The sequence below is a fragment of the Motacilla alba genome, chromosome 2 (assembly GCF_015832195.1).
Source record: "Motacilla alba alba isolate MOTALB_02 chromosome 2, Motacilla_alba_V1.0_pri, whole genome shotgun sequence".
Classification (NCBI taxonomy): domain Eukaryota; kingdom Metazoa; phylum Chordata; class Aves; order Passeriformes; family Motacillidae; genus Motacilla; species Motacilla alba.
This window is the reverse complement of record NC_052017.1, coordinates 148,175,747-148,191,849: the sequence shown is the minus strand read 5'-3', so window position 1 is coordinate 148,191,849 and position 16,103 is coordinate 148,175,747. Positions and strand designations below refer to the sequence as shown.

Here is a 16,103-nt window from a genome sequence, read left to right as displayed (position 1 = left end):
ACGCCTGAGCCTGCAGCGTGTTGGAGTGATGATGGGATACGGCAGCGAGGTGGAGAAGAAGCCCCTGAGCCATCTGTGAGATGCTGAGCTCGGCTGGTGGGGCATGCTACGACTCCCCCACAGCTTCCTCCATGCATTTCTGCATCAGGAGTGTGACCTCAGCAGGCACAATTTCTCCTTCAGAGGACTGGCACCCATGTCAGGGATGTTTCTTTGCCTGAGGTATAAAATCTCTGCTGATGAGGCTGTCAGGGCTTAAAAATAAATGGCCCCATTGGTACTCGTGACTCTGAAAAGTCATGGAGATGCTGGTTAAAAATCCTATGAGGCCACGTGGCTTTGGTGTCCTGGGATTTCATGTCTCCATGTGCCTGCCAGGCTGGATGGACCATGGGTCAAGGGTTCAGAGAAGGGGCACAGCACTGTTTAAGGGTCCATACTGCTCCACATGGTCATAGCAGGGCTTGGATGTGTCAGGGTTAACTGGGGTGCATCTGGCAGGGTATGTTCAGACCCCCTTCCTTCTCCTTCCCTCCCCAGGACCTGAAGAAATACGGTGCCACCACGGTCGTGCGAGTGTGTGAAGTAACCTATGACAAGACCCCCCTGGAGAAGGACGGCATCACTGTCATGGTAGGTGGGCAGCAGGATGGGCACCGGGGGGCTGCCCTAACCCCACCCTTAAAAATCTCATCCCTTGGGGCTGTTAAACACCCTAGCACAGCATCACACTGAGGCAGGAGCAGAGCTGGAAGCCCAGCTGAGCTGAGCTGAGGCTGGTGCTTTTAAAAGAGACATGCTGCCCACGCAGCCGAAACTGTGACTCACCCGGCTGAGTCGGCAGCTGCCTTCCCTTCCCTTCCCTGCCTGTTGCTCAGGCTCTGAAGCATCCAGGGATGAGAGCGCCTGATCCCACGGGGAAGATGCGCGTGGTTCCCATTACCCCCGGCGTTATCTTATCCTGGGGGGTGGTGTGAGGGTTTTTTGCTCTTCCAGCAGCTGGCTGGTGCAGCTGCGGGGGATGAAAGGGAGCAGGCAGCAAGCTGGGAAAGGCAGAGCATGCAGCTGCCTGGGCTGTATCTTGGCTGATAGGTAATTGGAGATGATGTCAGATGTGATAGCCCTGGCAGGGAGTTCAGCTCCAGCGGGAAGTGAGGCTCTGCTTATTATTTAGGGAAGGGTTTGGAAATGCCTTGTGTCTCCTGGGGTGGTCCTCTGTGTGTAGGACATCTTTTTATAGCTCTGTCTGTATAATGTATATTCTACAGAGAGACGAGGCCCTATCTTAGATCCTCAGGGATATGGGTGGATAATCCCATGGCTCTCTAGAAACAGATCATGCAGATGTCTGTAGATATAGATGCAATCTGTGTCTCTACTTGATATATCTCGGAAAGATCACTGTATCCTACATATATAGAATCTGTATGTTTGAGATCATATCGGCTCACTTACACACCAAATTCTGCATTTTACCCCATTTCTAACTGGAGCCTTCAGTCTGAGTTTCTATATCTAGGATATACATACCTCTTTACATCTCTTATATCCCTCTTATGTGGAGAGATACATATCTAGGATATGTTTTATGTAGAGAGTTAGAGAAACTATACAAGACACTGTATAGAAATTAAATAGCTTCTATATCAATGTTTCTATAACCATATAGAAACTATATAAGGCAAATCAAGAGATATCTATAACCTGGTTTTCCGTAGATAGATGTATCTCAGCAGATACAGAAACATCTCTATAATATATCAAATCTCTGTATATTTTTGAGATATCATGGTATATATTTTTATTTGATATACAGAGTTTAGTATATTTTTATCTGTATCCTCATATATTTATCTGTATCCTCATATATATGTCTGGCATATTAATATATCTTGGTGCACAAGTCTGATGAGGAGCAGCTGAGGGTGTTAAGCATGGAGAAAAGGAGTCTTGGGGAAGATCCTGTCCTCTCTACAACTCCCTGAAAGGAGGTTGTAGCCACAGGTAACAAGCAACAGGACAGGAGGGAATGACCTTCAGTTGCTCCAGGGGAGAATTAGATTGGATATTAGGAAAAATTTCTTCACTGAAAATGTTGTCCAGCATTGAAACAGCCTGCCCAGGGAAGTGGTGGAGTCACCATCCCTGGAGGGGTTTAGAAGAGCTGTAGATGTGGCACTTGAAGACATGGTTTAGTGGTGGCCTTGCCAGTTATCAGGGTTATCAGGTGGACTTGACAATCGTAGAGGGCTTTTACAAGATTGTTACATATAGACCACATATAGGTCCATATATGGAGAAGTGAAGGCTCTGGGGAGACTGTGTACCCCCTTGCAGTCCCTAAAGGAGCTGCAAGAGAGCTGGACTATTTACACAGGCATGTAGTGGTAGACCAAGGGGAATGTCTTTAAACTGACAGAGGGCAGATTTAGATGAGACATATGGAAAAAGGTTTTTATTATGAGGGTGGTGAGACACTGGCACAGGTAGCCCAGAGAAGTTGAGGCTGCCCCATCTCTGGAAGTGTTCATGGCCAGGTTGCAGTAACCTGGGATAGTGGAAGGTATCCCTGCCATGGCAGAGGGTTGGACTAGATGATACTTGAAGGTGCCTTCCATCCCAAACCATTCCATCATGGAATGATTCTATATGTGCTGTGTCATCCCTAGTGTGAGCCCCTGACCTGCACTCATGGCTGCAGGGAGGACATGGCCTTGCAGGAGGAGATGGCCTTGCAGGAGGAGATGGCCTTGCAGGACAGGCACAGGCCAGCCAGGGGGGCTGGCTCAAACACCGCAAATACTCTGAAGCCCAGCGTGCTCCTTTGCTATCAAATCCCAACAGAAATCTCACCACCTGTTCAAACACTGAAGTGAAGCAGCTTATTTTGCCTTCTCACACCAAGGGTGACTCCAGCACAGCAGCTTAGTGACTCACTCCTCAAAATCTAGGATTAGGGCCCAGTGCCCCCCACCCTTTGGGGCTCACCAAGCCACATCCTCTCCAAGGGATGCTGCCCTTCCTGTCTCTCTCTTCCAGTGCTGCACAGCCAGTGGCCATGCTCCTCCTGACGAATCTATTTTGGGAAAGAAATCCCCATTTTGGGACACTTACCTCTCATAACTGCGCCCAGGGCTGAGGGGTATCAAATACAGAATCCATTTGACCAACTTCCTCACCATGCTCCAATTTTGACCCCCTGCAACTTGAGGATGAAGCTCAGAAGAAGATGGGATATTTTTCTTTGTCCCTTAGTAGCCTTTCCTGCAAGATGGCCCTATTTTTAAGTGGCCCCATTTTTAAATGGCCCCATTTGGAGTGATCTCCCTCCCTTGGATTCTCTCTCTAGGGCTGTGTTAGTGGGTCCCCAGGCCATTCTTTTGGTGTTCCCCTCCATGTGTTGCAGGAAGCTGAATTTCAGCACCACATCAAGCTGAGATTCTAACCATCTTCAATCCACCTTTACTCAAATACCCTACAGTGTGCTCCCAAATTTTAGAATTAGGAGCTGGCAGGGGGGAGGATGGGAACTGCATCACCCCAAAGCTCAGTGAGCTCATTTGGATGGGGATGGAGCATGGGGTGGCCATCCTGGTCTGCAGAAGCAGGAGGTCATGGGGACCATGTTGCAGATCCTACAGGTGCTCCTGTAGGCTGTACCTGTCCATAGGAGGCCAGAGGACTCCAGACCTAGATTTGTGTGGCTTCAAAATCTGAGCCAAAGCAGCCAGGGAATTCCTGTATGCCAGATGATGCCACAAAACCACCTGTATCCCCACAGAGCTCTGCTGTGAGCTCAGTTCTGTCACTCTTCTACCTCCCTGGAGCTGAGGCCCCAAACATCATCACTCTGAGTAAAAAACAACCCCTGAAAGGTTTTCTCCAGAGACTTGACAACGTTTCTCTCTTCCCAACCTTCCAGGATTGGCCATTTGATGATGGAGCACCTCCTCCCAGCAAGATTGTGGAAGATTGGCTCAACTTGTTGAAGACCAAGTTCTGCGAGGATCCCGGTTGCTGTGTGGCCGTGCACTGTGTGGCCGGCCTGGGGCGGTGAGTCCGAGCCCAGCCCCTCAGCTGCCCCCCCCTCATGAATGCAGGAGAGGGAAAACTATGCCAGCTCTCCTCTTTCCCTTCCCCAGCTCCCCTCTGAGCAGGGTTTTGTCCCAGCTGCCACCTCCCCACGAAGGCAGGGGAGGGACAACCATGCCAATACTCCTGTACTCTTCCTTCCTTTTCCCAGTCCCTCTTTGAGCAGGGTTTTGTGAAACCTTAGTGGGAGTAGGTGTTGATGGGGGGATTTGCTACCTGAGCTTCTCCTTGAACTTTAAATGATGGATATCAGCCTCTGGGCTGTGTGACTGGGGAGTGACAGCCACTGCTTCTGCCTTTCAGCGCTCCCGTCCTTGTCGCGCTGGCCTTGATCGAGAGTGGGATGAAGTATGAAGATGCCATCCAGTTCATCCGACAGTAAGTGGAGCAGTGTTGTGGTATCAGGATAGAAAGTCCTTCTCTGAGGGAATGGAGACATCTGGCATCTCCCAGGGTTTGGTTTTTTTGGTGACACTGGGGTTGCTTTTCTCTCCTTTGCGAGTGGGAAAACAAGGCATTGGCCTGGAGCATCCCTGAGGGGCTTTTGGCAGTCACCCCACCTCTGCCTGAATGTTTCCTCCCCAGCTCTCCATGTCCTGGGACTCAAAGGGTGGATGAGCAAGGGAAGCTGCTGGGGTCAGTGCCTGTCTCCATCCCTGCAGGGTGCACCTGGCTTCAGCCTCCAAAACCCCATCCTGTTCCAGGCAGGGCGGCTCAACACCCTGACAGGAATGGTTTGGGGTGGAGGGGATCTCGTGCCACAGCTCTGACATTCTGACATTTCTCTGTCCCCCCAGGAAGCGCAGAGGAGCCATCAACAGCAAGCAGCTGACGTACTTGGAAAAATACCGACCAAAGCAGAGACTCCGATTTAAGGACCCTCATAACCACAAGAACAAATGCTGCATCATGTAACCTCAATGACCTCTTGCCAAAATCCGTGCACAGACCCCCGGGCACTCACACGCATCCCACCCCCTCACCTCCTGGCCCAGCCCTGCACTCCCCATGTGCTGCCCCTCTGCCAGGGCTGGGCTGGGGACATGGAGCATCTCCACTGTGTTCCAGCACTCACAGCACACTCATCTTGCTGGATCCCCAAAAAAGGCTGCTCTCTCCAGCTGCAGCCCCAAGGAGGGAAGGCAGCGCTGCCCTTAGACTCCTGGTGTTAGCAGGCAATGAGCTCGTGTGACCGTTCTTCATCACCATCCTCCTCCCCCCTTCCCCCCCGCCCCGTTGCACTGAGAGGGGTGGGCAAAGGGTGCTTGGTTTGGGGTGATGCAGGCGGGGCTCTGCCAGCTGAGAAGGGATGGGGTGCAGAAGGGCCAGAGCACCCCCAGAAAAACCTTTCCCCACCTCTTCCCCATAAATAAGGGCTGCAGCAGCAGGGATGGAGGTGGGGATGGCACAGTGGCCTTGGGGGGGAAGGTGGTGATAGCAGGGAGAGGTGGCACGAGCTCTAAGCTCAGTGACCCTTGTGACCAGGAGAAGGGCTGAGCTAAGACCCCCAGCACCATTCCCTTTCTCTTGGCCCCTCTGTCAGCTCACCACCTCCCTGTTGCCTCAGTGCCAGCCAGGATGCTGCAGATGGGGCTGGCTGGGGACCTGCTCCAGTGAAGGCAGAGCTGCTGGGAACCTCGGGGACCACAGCAGGGCTTTGAGGCACTCAGCTTTGCTGGGGTGCTGGATTAGCACTGGGTCCCCCAAAGTGTGGGGTGCTCCCTATTTATAGCTTCCAAATTCAGTGCCCAGAGTGGTGGGTTCTCTGCTGTCCTGTCCCCACCCCTGAGCTGTGGCACAAACCCCAATTCTGGCTGCAGTGCCCTGGGGACACAGCGTGCCTCTCAAGGCACATCCATGTCCTCCACCACCACTGCATTTGCTGGCCAAGGGGCTGGGCTGCAGCTCTCCTAGGGGATTTTGGGTGTTCCTGGCAAGAGCACATCACCTAATTTTGCACCTGCCTTTACCATATCTGTACCGAGGCGCCTGGCACCCCCGGCACACACCCAGGTGGGGTGGGCTCAGAGCTGCCCCTGAGCTGGGACATGAAACATCTCTCAACTTTCTGCCTTTGAACGCTTGCAGCAGCTGGAGCAGTGGGCACGTAGGGGGTGTGGGCGTGTTTTTTTCTTTTAATGAGGATAACAAGAAATTTGCTAATTAAAGGAGAAAAAAAAAAAACTTTAAAAAATACCCTGTTTGTCTTCCGCACATCCTCTGGCCATTCTTTGTCCTGTCACTGCCCAGTAGAGCCCAGGAGGTGACCCATGGTCCCCAAGACTGATCCCCAGCACTCTGTCACAGCTGGCTGCCATCCACTACCACCAGGACATACATGAGGCCCAGGGGATGCTCCAGGTGTCCTTTGGGCTCACTGCTGCTCACACCTCAGCTGCAGAGGATCACAGTTGTTGGGACAAGGAGGGCTGATCTTCCACCCCTTGGAGTTTTAGGCTGAGCAGCTTGAGATGCCCTCAGTGTCCTGTTGACCCTGAGCTGGGTCTCTCCAAAGGTTTGTGTGCCTTCCAAAACATAGATATCCAGAGAAATTCGCTTCTGGGCGTTCATCTCTTGGACAGGTGGTGAGGAAGGCTGGGTAGACACCTTCAGTACCTGCAGAAGGCTGAGGCCTGCTTTGTACCACCACATGGGTGAGCAGCTGAGGTGTTTGGAGCTGTTTCCAGCACCACTTCACCTGTCCTGATAGGGGCCAACCCCAATGCAAGGCAGGGAAGGTCATCCTTTGGGATAAGCTGTGGTGCTGAGTGAGCAAGGGACCCTTCACATGTGGTTCTGGAGTTGTCACGCCACACACCTTTAGCCTGTCCAACATTGTGGGTCAGCCCCCAGTCCCTTGAGTTTCTCCTGCTCTATCCCAGGCTGTTGGTTCCCATGACTCGTGGAGAAGGCTAAAGGGTCTGTGTTGATTTGTAATAGTGTGGATTGGGCTGATAAAAAGGCCTGACCCTGTATTAGAGCACCCTGCTGGGTGGGTCACCATCCCCTTCCTGCTTGGGTCTGTCCTCCTGCTGCTAAAATAGGTGCTGCTCCTTCCCCAGGGACACAGGAGGTGGCTTGGCATTGTGGTGGTGACAGCCCCAATCCCTGCTAGCCAGGAAACCTCCCAATCCCATGCCCTTCCTTGTGGGAACTGTTGCTTTATGGGCCTGGAGACATTTCTGTCCTGGCAAGATGAGTTTTCCTCACCCATGCTCAGGGCAGCATCACCTGGAACGTTGCCCAGGGCAAGAGGTCCTGGGATTCAGCCACGATGCCTTTGAGTTGGACTCAGGCTGGGGGTCGAGGGATTTGAATTCAGCCTCCTTTGGCCACTCTCGAGCAAGCCTTCACTTAGGCCTCAGCTTGGAGGGCTGGCTTGGGGAGAACGTGAGGGGGACAGGCTTTGCTTTATGTAGCATCAACCCAATCACCTTAAAATTAGGGAGCTTCTGTCCTTGATCTGGCTGTGTGGCCAAATCCTGAGGGATCTGGCTGGCAGAGTGGCATCTTGATCCTCCTCAGTTTATGAGTCACTGAAAAAAAAGACAAACCAAATCATGCTGATTTCATTGTCCTAGATATTTTTCCTTATTTTTTATGGGTTTTTTTTGTTTTCATGGATATCTCCCCCTTAACCCTAAAATGTGCTGCTTCCATGGAAAGGATACCTTGGCAGCCCAGGAGCTGCTGTTTCGCATGAAGGGCTGAATTCAAAAGTTTCTCTGGGTTGGACTGCCAAATATTTGGGATTTTTTTTTTATATGGACTTGGGCTCCTTCCTCTGAGGTACCAGCTCCTCAATGTTTCAGCCTAGAGAAGGTTACAGAAGCAACAGGCTGGGGAAATTGAGGGGTCTTCCAAGGGGGATTTGGGTTAGAAATCTCAAAGAGCTCAAAAGTCTTGGGACAGTTAGGTAAGGGGGAAGGTTGAAGCTCAGTAGACCACAGCAGAGCGAGGCCTAAGCAGCCAAGGGCTCATGGTTTGGGCTGGTCTTGGGTTCTCTCCTTGTACACTAATCTTCATTTCACCTCAAATGCCAAGATGCTGAAAGGAGAGCCTTAAAAATCTGATGTATTTGCCAATGCTGTCACTGCTCTGGTGATTTCCATCGAGTCCTGGCAGATGTCACAGGGAGCAGACACCCCCATGGCTTTGGCTACAAACCAGCCACCTCATCTCGCCCTTTTCTCCAGAAGCAAAGGCTCAAACTGGGTTTTAATAATTTCTCACCCCTATCCACCCTCTCACCCTCCATGGAAAGCCACCACAATTTGCAGGGACAAGGCTCCAAATTGGTGCAAGAACCTTGGAGACCCAAGGGATGGCAAAGCAGAGGTGCCCCAGCCATCAAACCAAGAGCCTGCAGCCTTTACCCAGGAGTCAGTCATGCCTGAGCCTCGTGTGAGGGAATAAATCTGAGCAGGAACTTGTAGCTGTGTCCTCTCAGTGGTGGCACACAGCACACATATGCCCTCAAATATCCCTTCTGTTGTTAGGTTTCTAGTCAGATGGAGCATGTGGAGGGGGTGGGATGGTGGGAAGGCAGGAAATTTGGCCATCACAAATGTCCAGCTCTTAATTTCAGAGAGTTCTGGTGACACACATGTAAAGACTTCGCATGTGTAAATTCATGTTATGAGTCTTGCAGTAAGGCTGACACTGTGGTGCTTGGGCTGGGAGCTTCAGAGGTTTATGTGGAACAGATTTCCCGAGAAAGCAGAGTCTGGCTCTACCCACAATAGAACGAGTCGTTTCCTTTTTTATTTTTTTCATTGGGTTTGTTTGGTTTTTATTAGTCCCAGTGGGAAAGCACACAGGGAGATTCGTGACTTCCATGCAGTTTCCAAGGTCTTGTATCTTATTTGCTGCCAGCACGCTGGGTAGGTGCAGCTTGGCGAGTGGGTTTGGATGGGATTCTGTCTGGTGGGAGACAAATGTGGCTGGTTTCTTGGCGCAGAGGGGGAGTCCTGGGCCGGGCTCTTGCAGACATTCCCGGGGAGGGGGCGTTCCGCTGCTTCCTTTCAGACTATGATCTCCCAATGAACTCTCCACTTCCCTGCTGTTCCTTTCTGTGCAACAAAGAACTGCATATTTTCCTTTTTAACCCCCTGGGCAACCATAGTAGTGTGTAGATTAAGCCCAGATGACTTTTTTTTTTTTTTTTTTGTTGGGTTTTTTTGGTTTTGTTTTTTTGTTGGTTTTTTTTTTTTTGGTCTGAGCCATAGCTAAATTATTGTACCTAATGCTTTTTGTATCAGATGGCATCACTTTGAATATGCAGATGAGGTATAGGATCTTGACACTTTATAACCTTTTTAAAAAGAAAACTTGTCTGTTTACTTAACGTCTTGTGTAAAAAGGAAAAAAAAAATGTATGCCTTCGGTAATCACTTTTTTTTTGTTTGTTTTTTGAGTTTTATGAAATTACAGTGGTTACACTCCAGCAGCGAAATAAAAAGCGTTCACTGTTTTGTACATCCCTGTGTGCCTGGTGCTGCTAATGGGAATTATCAGGATGTGGGAGGCAAAGGCAGAGCTGAACTCTGGCCAAGGGTGGAAGTGTATGGGGGAGTTTGTTCTGGCTGGAGAAGAGGGGGCTTCAGGAAGGCCTTAGAGCACCTTCCAGTGCTACAAGAGAACTGGAGAGGGAATTTGCAAGGGCTTGGAGTGACAGGACTACAGGGAACGGCTTCAAACTGACAGAAAGTGGGTTTAGATTAGGTACAAAGAAGAAATTCTTGCCTGTGAGGGTGGTGAGGCCCTGGCACAGGTTGCCCAGAGAAGCTGTGGCTGCCCCGTCCCTGGAAGTGTTTAAGGCCAGCTTGGATGGGGCTTGGAAGAGCCTGATCTAGGGGAAAGTTTCCCTGGCCATGGTGGGGCAATTGGAACTCTATGATCTGGAAGGCCCCTTCCAAACCCAAACCATTCTGTGATTTTATATCCAGTAGAGCACGGCCTAACCTTGATTGGACACCCTGGAATACACCCAGAGGACACACTACACACACCTCACCTGATCTGATTAAATCAGTTGGGTTTTAACTCTGCTCCCCATGACCAAGAAAGGCAAGGACCAGAGTCTCCGTGGAGGCTGAGGAGTTGGAGCTTGCATAAACAGGCCGGTAAGCAAGCAAAGCTGACACAAAGTTGTGTGAGCTCCCAAGTAATTACATGGGGGGTGCATGGAAGAGTGGGGAGGAAACTCCCCTTGTGCTGCTCTAGGCTCAGGAAGGCTTTTAAGCCAGATGTCAGCTGGGAAGGAGGTAGAGGTGAAGCTGGGTGGCATGGCCAGAGCTGTCCTTGGATTCCCCCAGCACTTCCCAAGTGCTTGGCACGGCAGATCCTTATCTCCTGCAGGCTTTGAACCGCAGCTGCAAGGGGCACTGCCTCCTCCTTGTGCAAGAAGCAACTGGGCCTTCAATCAGCCTAATTGCTGCCTCTCTTCTCAAGCAGGAGGGCCGGGGGACTGCTGAACACAACGTGTGCGCTGGAGAAACACCCACCCGCGCTCCTGCCTGTACATGCTGGCTCCTACCTGCTGCATTCCTCCTTGCTCTATGTCACCCAAAAACGTGCACCCCTTTGCAGGCCAGATCCCAGCTCTCCGTGTCAGGCTGCTGCCACTCCATGCACAAGTTCCTGCCCTCCCTAAGAGGAGTACTATGAAAGTTCATTAAATTGGGGAGTTCTGGGAAAGGCTAAGTTGGCCACTCACAGGGATTGGCTCAGAGAAGCCGTGGCTGCCCCATGCCTGCAAGTGTTCACTGTGTGCCCACAGTGGAGGCAGGAGTAGAACAGGATGATCTCTTAGACTCCTTTCCAACTCAAACAGTTCTATGATTCTCTGATCTCTTCCCAACTGGTGCCATGGTCCACAGTGCCTTAAACTGTTCTCAGCAGAGGATGTTGATCCCTGCAAGGCCCATCACAGCCACATACTGCAGTGCTTTCAGTCCTGCCAACCACAAAATTAGTGAAACCCCACACACACACTTCAAGGTGGACATCCACAGCTTGGGTTCATCCCTGACTCCCTTTCCAGTCATCAGAGGTTGAGAGACAGCACCATAGATTCAGGATGGACTCAGACTGTCATGGACACCTCTTTCAGAGCTCCACCACCACAGAAGGACCCCTAGAACTCTCAGCTCGCACAGACACATCCATGCTGGGGACCCGAAAGCCTTGAGAGATGAGCCACGGCTCACAGCTCTCCCTTTCTGTGTTCCTACCCCACTTCAGCAAGCCAGGTCTCCACAGAGCAAGGAAGCAAAGGTTGCAGGGTCTTCAGTAAAGTCCAGACCAGCCACAGTCCAGCCTCATAAGACTGGATTAAAAAATGTTTTCTGAGGGCTGCCTTGGTACATTCTGAACCATGATGAAACCTTCCTTTGATTATTTTGGACTGCTGCTGGCTGCCATGGCCAACACTGGCTCTTCCCAGGCACAGAACAGCCCTCAGCACAGATCCCATCTACCTGCTTGGGATCAGCCCTTTTGCAACACCTCCACCTGAGGACATCCTGCTGCCTGAAAGGGTCTCCCCACTTCCCTCTGTGCCCAGGGAGTCTTGAACCATCAGCTGTGCAGGGGCAAGGGTCTCACCTCTCCCCAGGAGCTGGCAGACCCCGTGGATCTGGGCACACGGTGCTGGAAGGTGGGAGGTGCTGCCCTGCTTGCACAGCAGTATCTGGAAACTCCCATGCTGGTAGGGATGAAAATGTAGGGCAACTCTTGGGTTGGAAAGAAAATTAAAATGTTCGCAACAAATATAGCTGAAAAGTCAAGTGGGGAATTAGGCACTGCTTGGCAAAGGTACAGGAACACGGATCACCAGGGGTGGGTTTTGCCCTGGGAGGTTTCCCTGGGAAAAAGAACAAGGAGGGGAAGGAGAAACTCTTTGCCCAGGCTCACACAACAACCCTCACAGTTCAGAAAGGGAATCCTTCAAACCCCTGCTCCATGCCATGACCACAGCAAGGAGCCGTGCTGCCCTGTCTGAGCCACCCACTGGGCAGGACCTCGGGGCAGAATTTGATTGAACTATAGGAGAGAAAGAACATTTGAGTGGCAGGAGAAGAGGCTTGCAGGGAGCTTGGAAAGGGCTGAGTCACTCGCTGTCGGCGTCAGCAACTGAGGAGAAAAGCGTGACTGCCAAACAGCCACCTGGAGCTTTGTCAGCTCATCCTTAAAAAAAAAAAAAAAAAAGAAAAGGAAAAATCTCAAGTGCCAACCTCTCCCGCATCCCACCGGGGAGCTGAATGTGCAGCCGGGGAGCTCGGTGCAGAAGCGGTGGCTGTGAAAATGCCCTTCCCTGGCTGCAGGTGCTGGCTTCTGTTGCAACATCTCCCTCGGGGCCCGCAGGGCAGGGGAGGCAGCGCTGCTCTCCCACAGCACCCGGGCAGCCTCCAGGGACGTGTCACGGCCAAGCCGGGGCTCGGTCCAAGGACCGGGGGCGGAGGGGATTAGAGAGACCTGGCGGCTCGGCGCTGGCAGGAGGAGGATGCGAGAGCTGCCTCCGCCTCGCAGAGATAACTGCGGCTGACTTCAGCCAGGGGCTGACTCACCTAAGCCAGGGCATCTTGTCTGGATATCAGGTGGAGACAGGGAGAAGCAATGCATTTAAATGAGCTTTGATCTTTAAAGCAAACAACGCCGCCTTGTTTTGCAGCGCTCAGGCAGCCGTGGGTGACAGGCAAGGACGGCCAGGCTGGTTTCGGGGGGCCCAGTTCGGGGCACTCGGTTTTCATGGATGGGTGCTCAGCACTCAAAACAAGGGCTGTGATAAAAGGGCTTATCATGAAAACTCACCTGGAGCTGCCAAATGCTATCTTGTGGCTCTGTCTGCCTTGTAAATCTGCCAGGTTGAGTGAGACAACCCAGCTGGGTAACGCAGAGAGGCACGGCTGTGAGTACCCCAGCTGCAGCCAAGGGACACTCCCAGGAAGAGAAGTCGAGTCCTTCTGTTTGCAGCTCCTCAATTTGTTCTATCCACTCTCCACCCTGGGAATATTTCAGGGTAAAGCTGTAAGGAACTGGGCTGACCCCCATAACTGCCCTGCTTTGAGCAGGCGACCTCCTTCCTGCCTGAATCATTCTGTAGTCCTATGAAGATCCCAGAGAAGAAAATGATGTCTTATAGCTTATAGGGTGCAGAACTGGGTCACTGAAGGAGATTTCGGAGAGATACTCCCCTTGGGGCATGTACCATGTTCTCCTGACACCGCACCTGTCTCCTCCAGCTCCGTCTGTCATGGTTAAAATGTCCCTGGCTGCAGAGGGAATTATGTCCAGACTGCCCGCTCCCCCCACAGACAGCTCAGGATCCTCTCTAAAGTGTGATTGTACTCAGTTTCACAGGATCACAGAATGATTCGAGTTGGAAGGGGTCTCAAAGATCATCCAATTCCAACTCCCTGCCATGGGCAGGGACATCTTCCACTATCCCAGGTTGCTCCAAGCCAGTCCAACCTGGCCTTGAACACTTCAGGGATGGGGCATGCACAGCTTGTCAGAGGATTTCAACATCCTCAACTCCTCAGATGTGGATTCCATACTCATCTAAAGGAGTTAAATCACTTCCCTACATGCATCCATAACTCAACCTGTCTTCTGTTTTCTCTTGAGAGTGTTTCTATCATGAGATGCAGATTCACTACACTCAAAGCCCTGCAATGAGATGTCTCCGTCTCCATTAGCTGTCATCCATCATGTCCTGAAGAGGCTGAGCTCACATTTTGATCCCTCACATTTTGATCCCTCAATCCACCACTGAGGTCCTTTCCAGCTGGATTGACTGAAGTCTGCATGGAAATGCACATGCCAAAGCATGTCCTGTCCAGAAAAGGGTGGTGGAGCTGAGGGAGGGTCTGGAGAACAAATTTGATGGGGAATGGCTGAGGGAGCTGAGGCCTGGAGGAAGGGAAGCAGTTGGAGCCAGGTGGGGGCTCCTCTCTTCTCCAAGTTACAAATGACAAGAGGAAATAGCCTCAAGTTGTACCTGGGGAGGTTTTGATTGGATATCAGGAAAAATTTCTTTTCAGAAAGGGTGATCAAGCACTGGAACAGGCCAGCTAGGGAAGCTGAGGAGTCACCATCCCTAGGAGGTGATGTAGAGGCGTGTAGGTGTGGTACTTGGGAACACCCAATTGGTGAATATGGTGGTTCTGGGTTAATGGTTGGACTTGATGCACTTAGAAGTCTTTTCCAGCTTTAATGATTCTATGATTCTGTGAAATGGTTTCATACTAAGAGTGGTTGACCAGTCCCTGTGGGTGTTTGTCCATTTTCTGCCCCATTTTTCTCCCCTCACAGCTTCTTCAGGAGCAATTTTACATTAATTTCCAGCTCCCTGGAGGAAAAGGCTGCGCAGCTTTGGGCCAAGGATTTTTCACTGAAGAAACAGATCCGGGCCCTGGTGATGGCCCACTGATCACCACTTTCTGAGATCTGCCAGACAGCCAACTCTTTGCTCATTTAACATGTGCTCTACTGATGTGTGGTGCTTTTCCCCCCCACTGGAACACCACACTGTACAAATCTAATATTTTGCAAGCGTGTTGAATACACAGTTATGTTTATGGGCCAACCTCCAATCTAAAATAATGGCATCAAGCTGGTACAAGACGACCCCTGTTCCAGAAAACCACGTTGAATAGCATTTTTTACATTTCTGTTATTTATGCTTTCACGAATCAGATTCTAGATCAGACTGTTTTTATTAACAATCAGCCTGTTGTTATTACTAGCTTGACATCACCTCTAGACATGTCTGGCCCACAAAGGCAGTTCTGCTGCTCAGCAGGCTCCTGAGGCTCAGCACCACGTTAGCACTGGTACCAGAGACCAGGAGAAGGTGTTGGCCCATGCATCAAGGCCTTTGCATCTTCCAAGGATCTGAGCTCCAGGCTTGCTTGGGTTGAGCCTGAGGCAGCTGTTCTACATCCAAAAACCGGTTTCCTTACTTTGTCCTGAAGTTTGTATGAAACTCAGATAGAAGACAGATATTATGGCAGCCTCTAAAGTCATGAGGGTTCATTGTGTCTCTTTGCACTGTGGCCAAGGAGAGGGGATGGTTGTGGGGAGCCTGGCATGATACACCAGGTGAGGCCTGATCTCACCTCCCTGAGCTGGAGGAGGGGCACAGCCACAATGACCCTGCAAACCTCTTTGTGTGTGACAGCAGAGTGCTGTGGTCTTTGACCCTCGGGCTGTGGGACAGCAGGGATCAGGCTGGGTGTGATTATAGAATCATAGAATTATTCAGCTTGGGAAAAAAACCTCTAAGACCACTGAGTCCAACCATTAATGCATCACCGCTGTGTTCACCACTAAACCATGTCCCCAAGGGCCACATCTCAGTGTCTTTTGAACACTTCCAGGAATGGTGATTCAGTGGAGGGTGCACAGCTTTAGGAAACTGTCCCTGCCCTGAAAAGATTAGGAAGCAGCAGCAGCATCCCAAAAATGTCAAATCCTACCCAAAATCAAAAGGTGAAGCAGCTGATCTGCTGAGACCACTGAAGCACGCTGTCAAACCCTGTGTGACCATTTCCACACAGACCCTCCTGTTGCCTCATCTCAGGCTCTGCTTGGGGCTGTTTGCCCTCATTTTATTCCACATATGCAGCTTCCTCCATAGCATGTGCTTCAATTCCTGATCATCTGGGTCCCCCGAAAACCTCTAAAACTTCAGTGGGAAAAAGAAGATACTTCAGATATTCAACCAAACCAAATCCTGGTGCAGAGTTTCACCTCCTCTCCCTGAGCTCACACCCAGCCCAGCCTCCTCCTCCTCCTCCTCTCGCAGCTGGTGCTCCAGCAAAATCATTTGCACACCAAAAACCCCGCCAGACAAAGACCCAGCCGCCCACCCGTGCTCTCAGCCTGCCACCGGCGTAGAGAATCCCCGTCCTTAAGGACACAGCCTTGAACAAAAGCCAGGGAAATTTAAAAAAAAAAACCAAAAAAACTCAACAAAACAAGCTTCTCTGCAGCCTGACCTTTTA

The 16,103-nt window shown here is 51.1% G+C and overlaps 1 protein-coding gene across 2 annotated transcripts in view; it reads left to right on the top strand.

Moving 5' to 3' along the window:
• PTP4A3 (protein tyrosine phosphatase 4A3) overlaps nt 1-9,572 on the top strand; it is a 42,574-nt gene extending 33,002 nt beyond the window's left edge. For both annotated transcript variants that reach the window (XM_038127657.1, XM_038127658.1), the window contains exons 3-6: nt 541-633; nt 3,923-4,053; nt 4,396-4,470; nt 4,890-9,572. In XM_038127657.1, the coding sequence (XP_037983585.1) occupies nt 541-633; nt 3,923-4,053; nt 4,396-4,470; nt 4,890-5,007 (417 nt within the window). In that variant the 3' untranslated portion in view covers nt 5,008-9,572. The remainder of the gene's footprint in view (nt 1-540; nt 634-3,922; nt 4,054-4,395; nt 4,471-4,889) is intronic.
• The last annotated feature ends 6,531 nt before the right edge of the window (nt 9,573-16,103 follow it).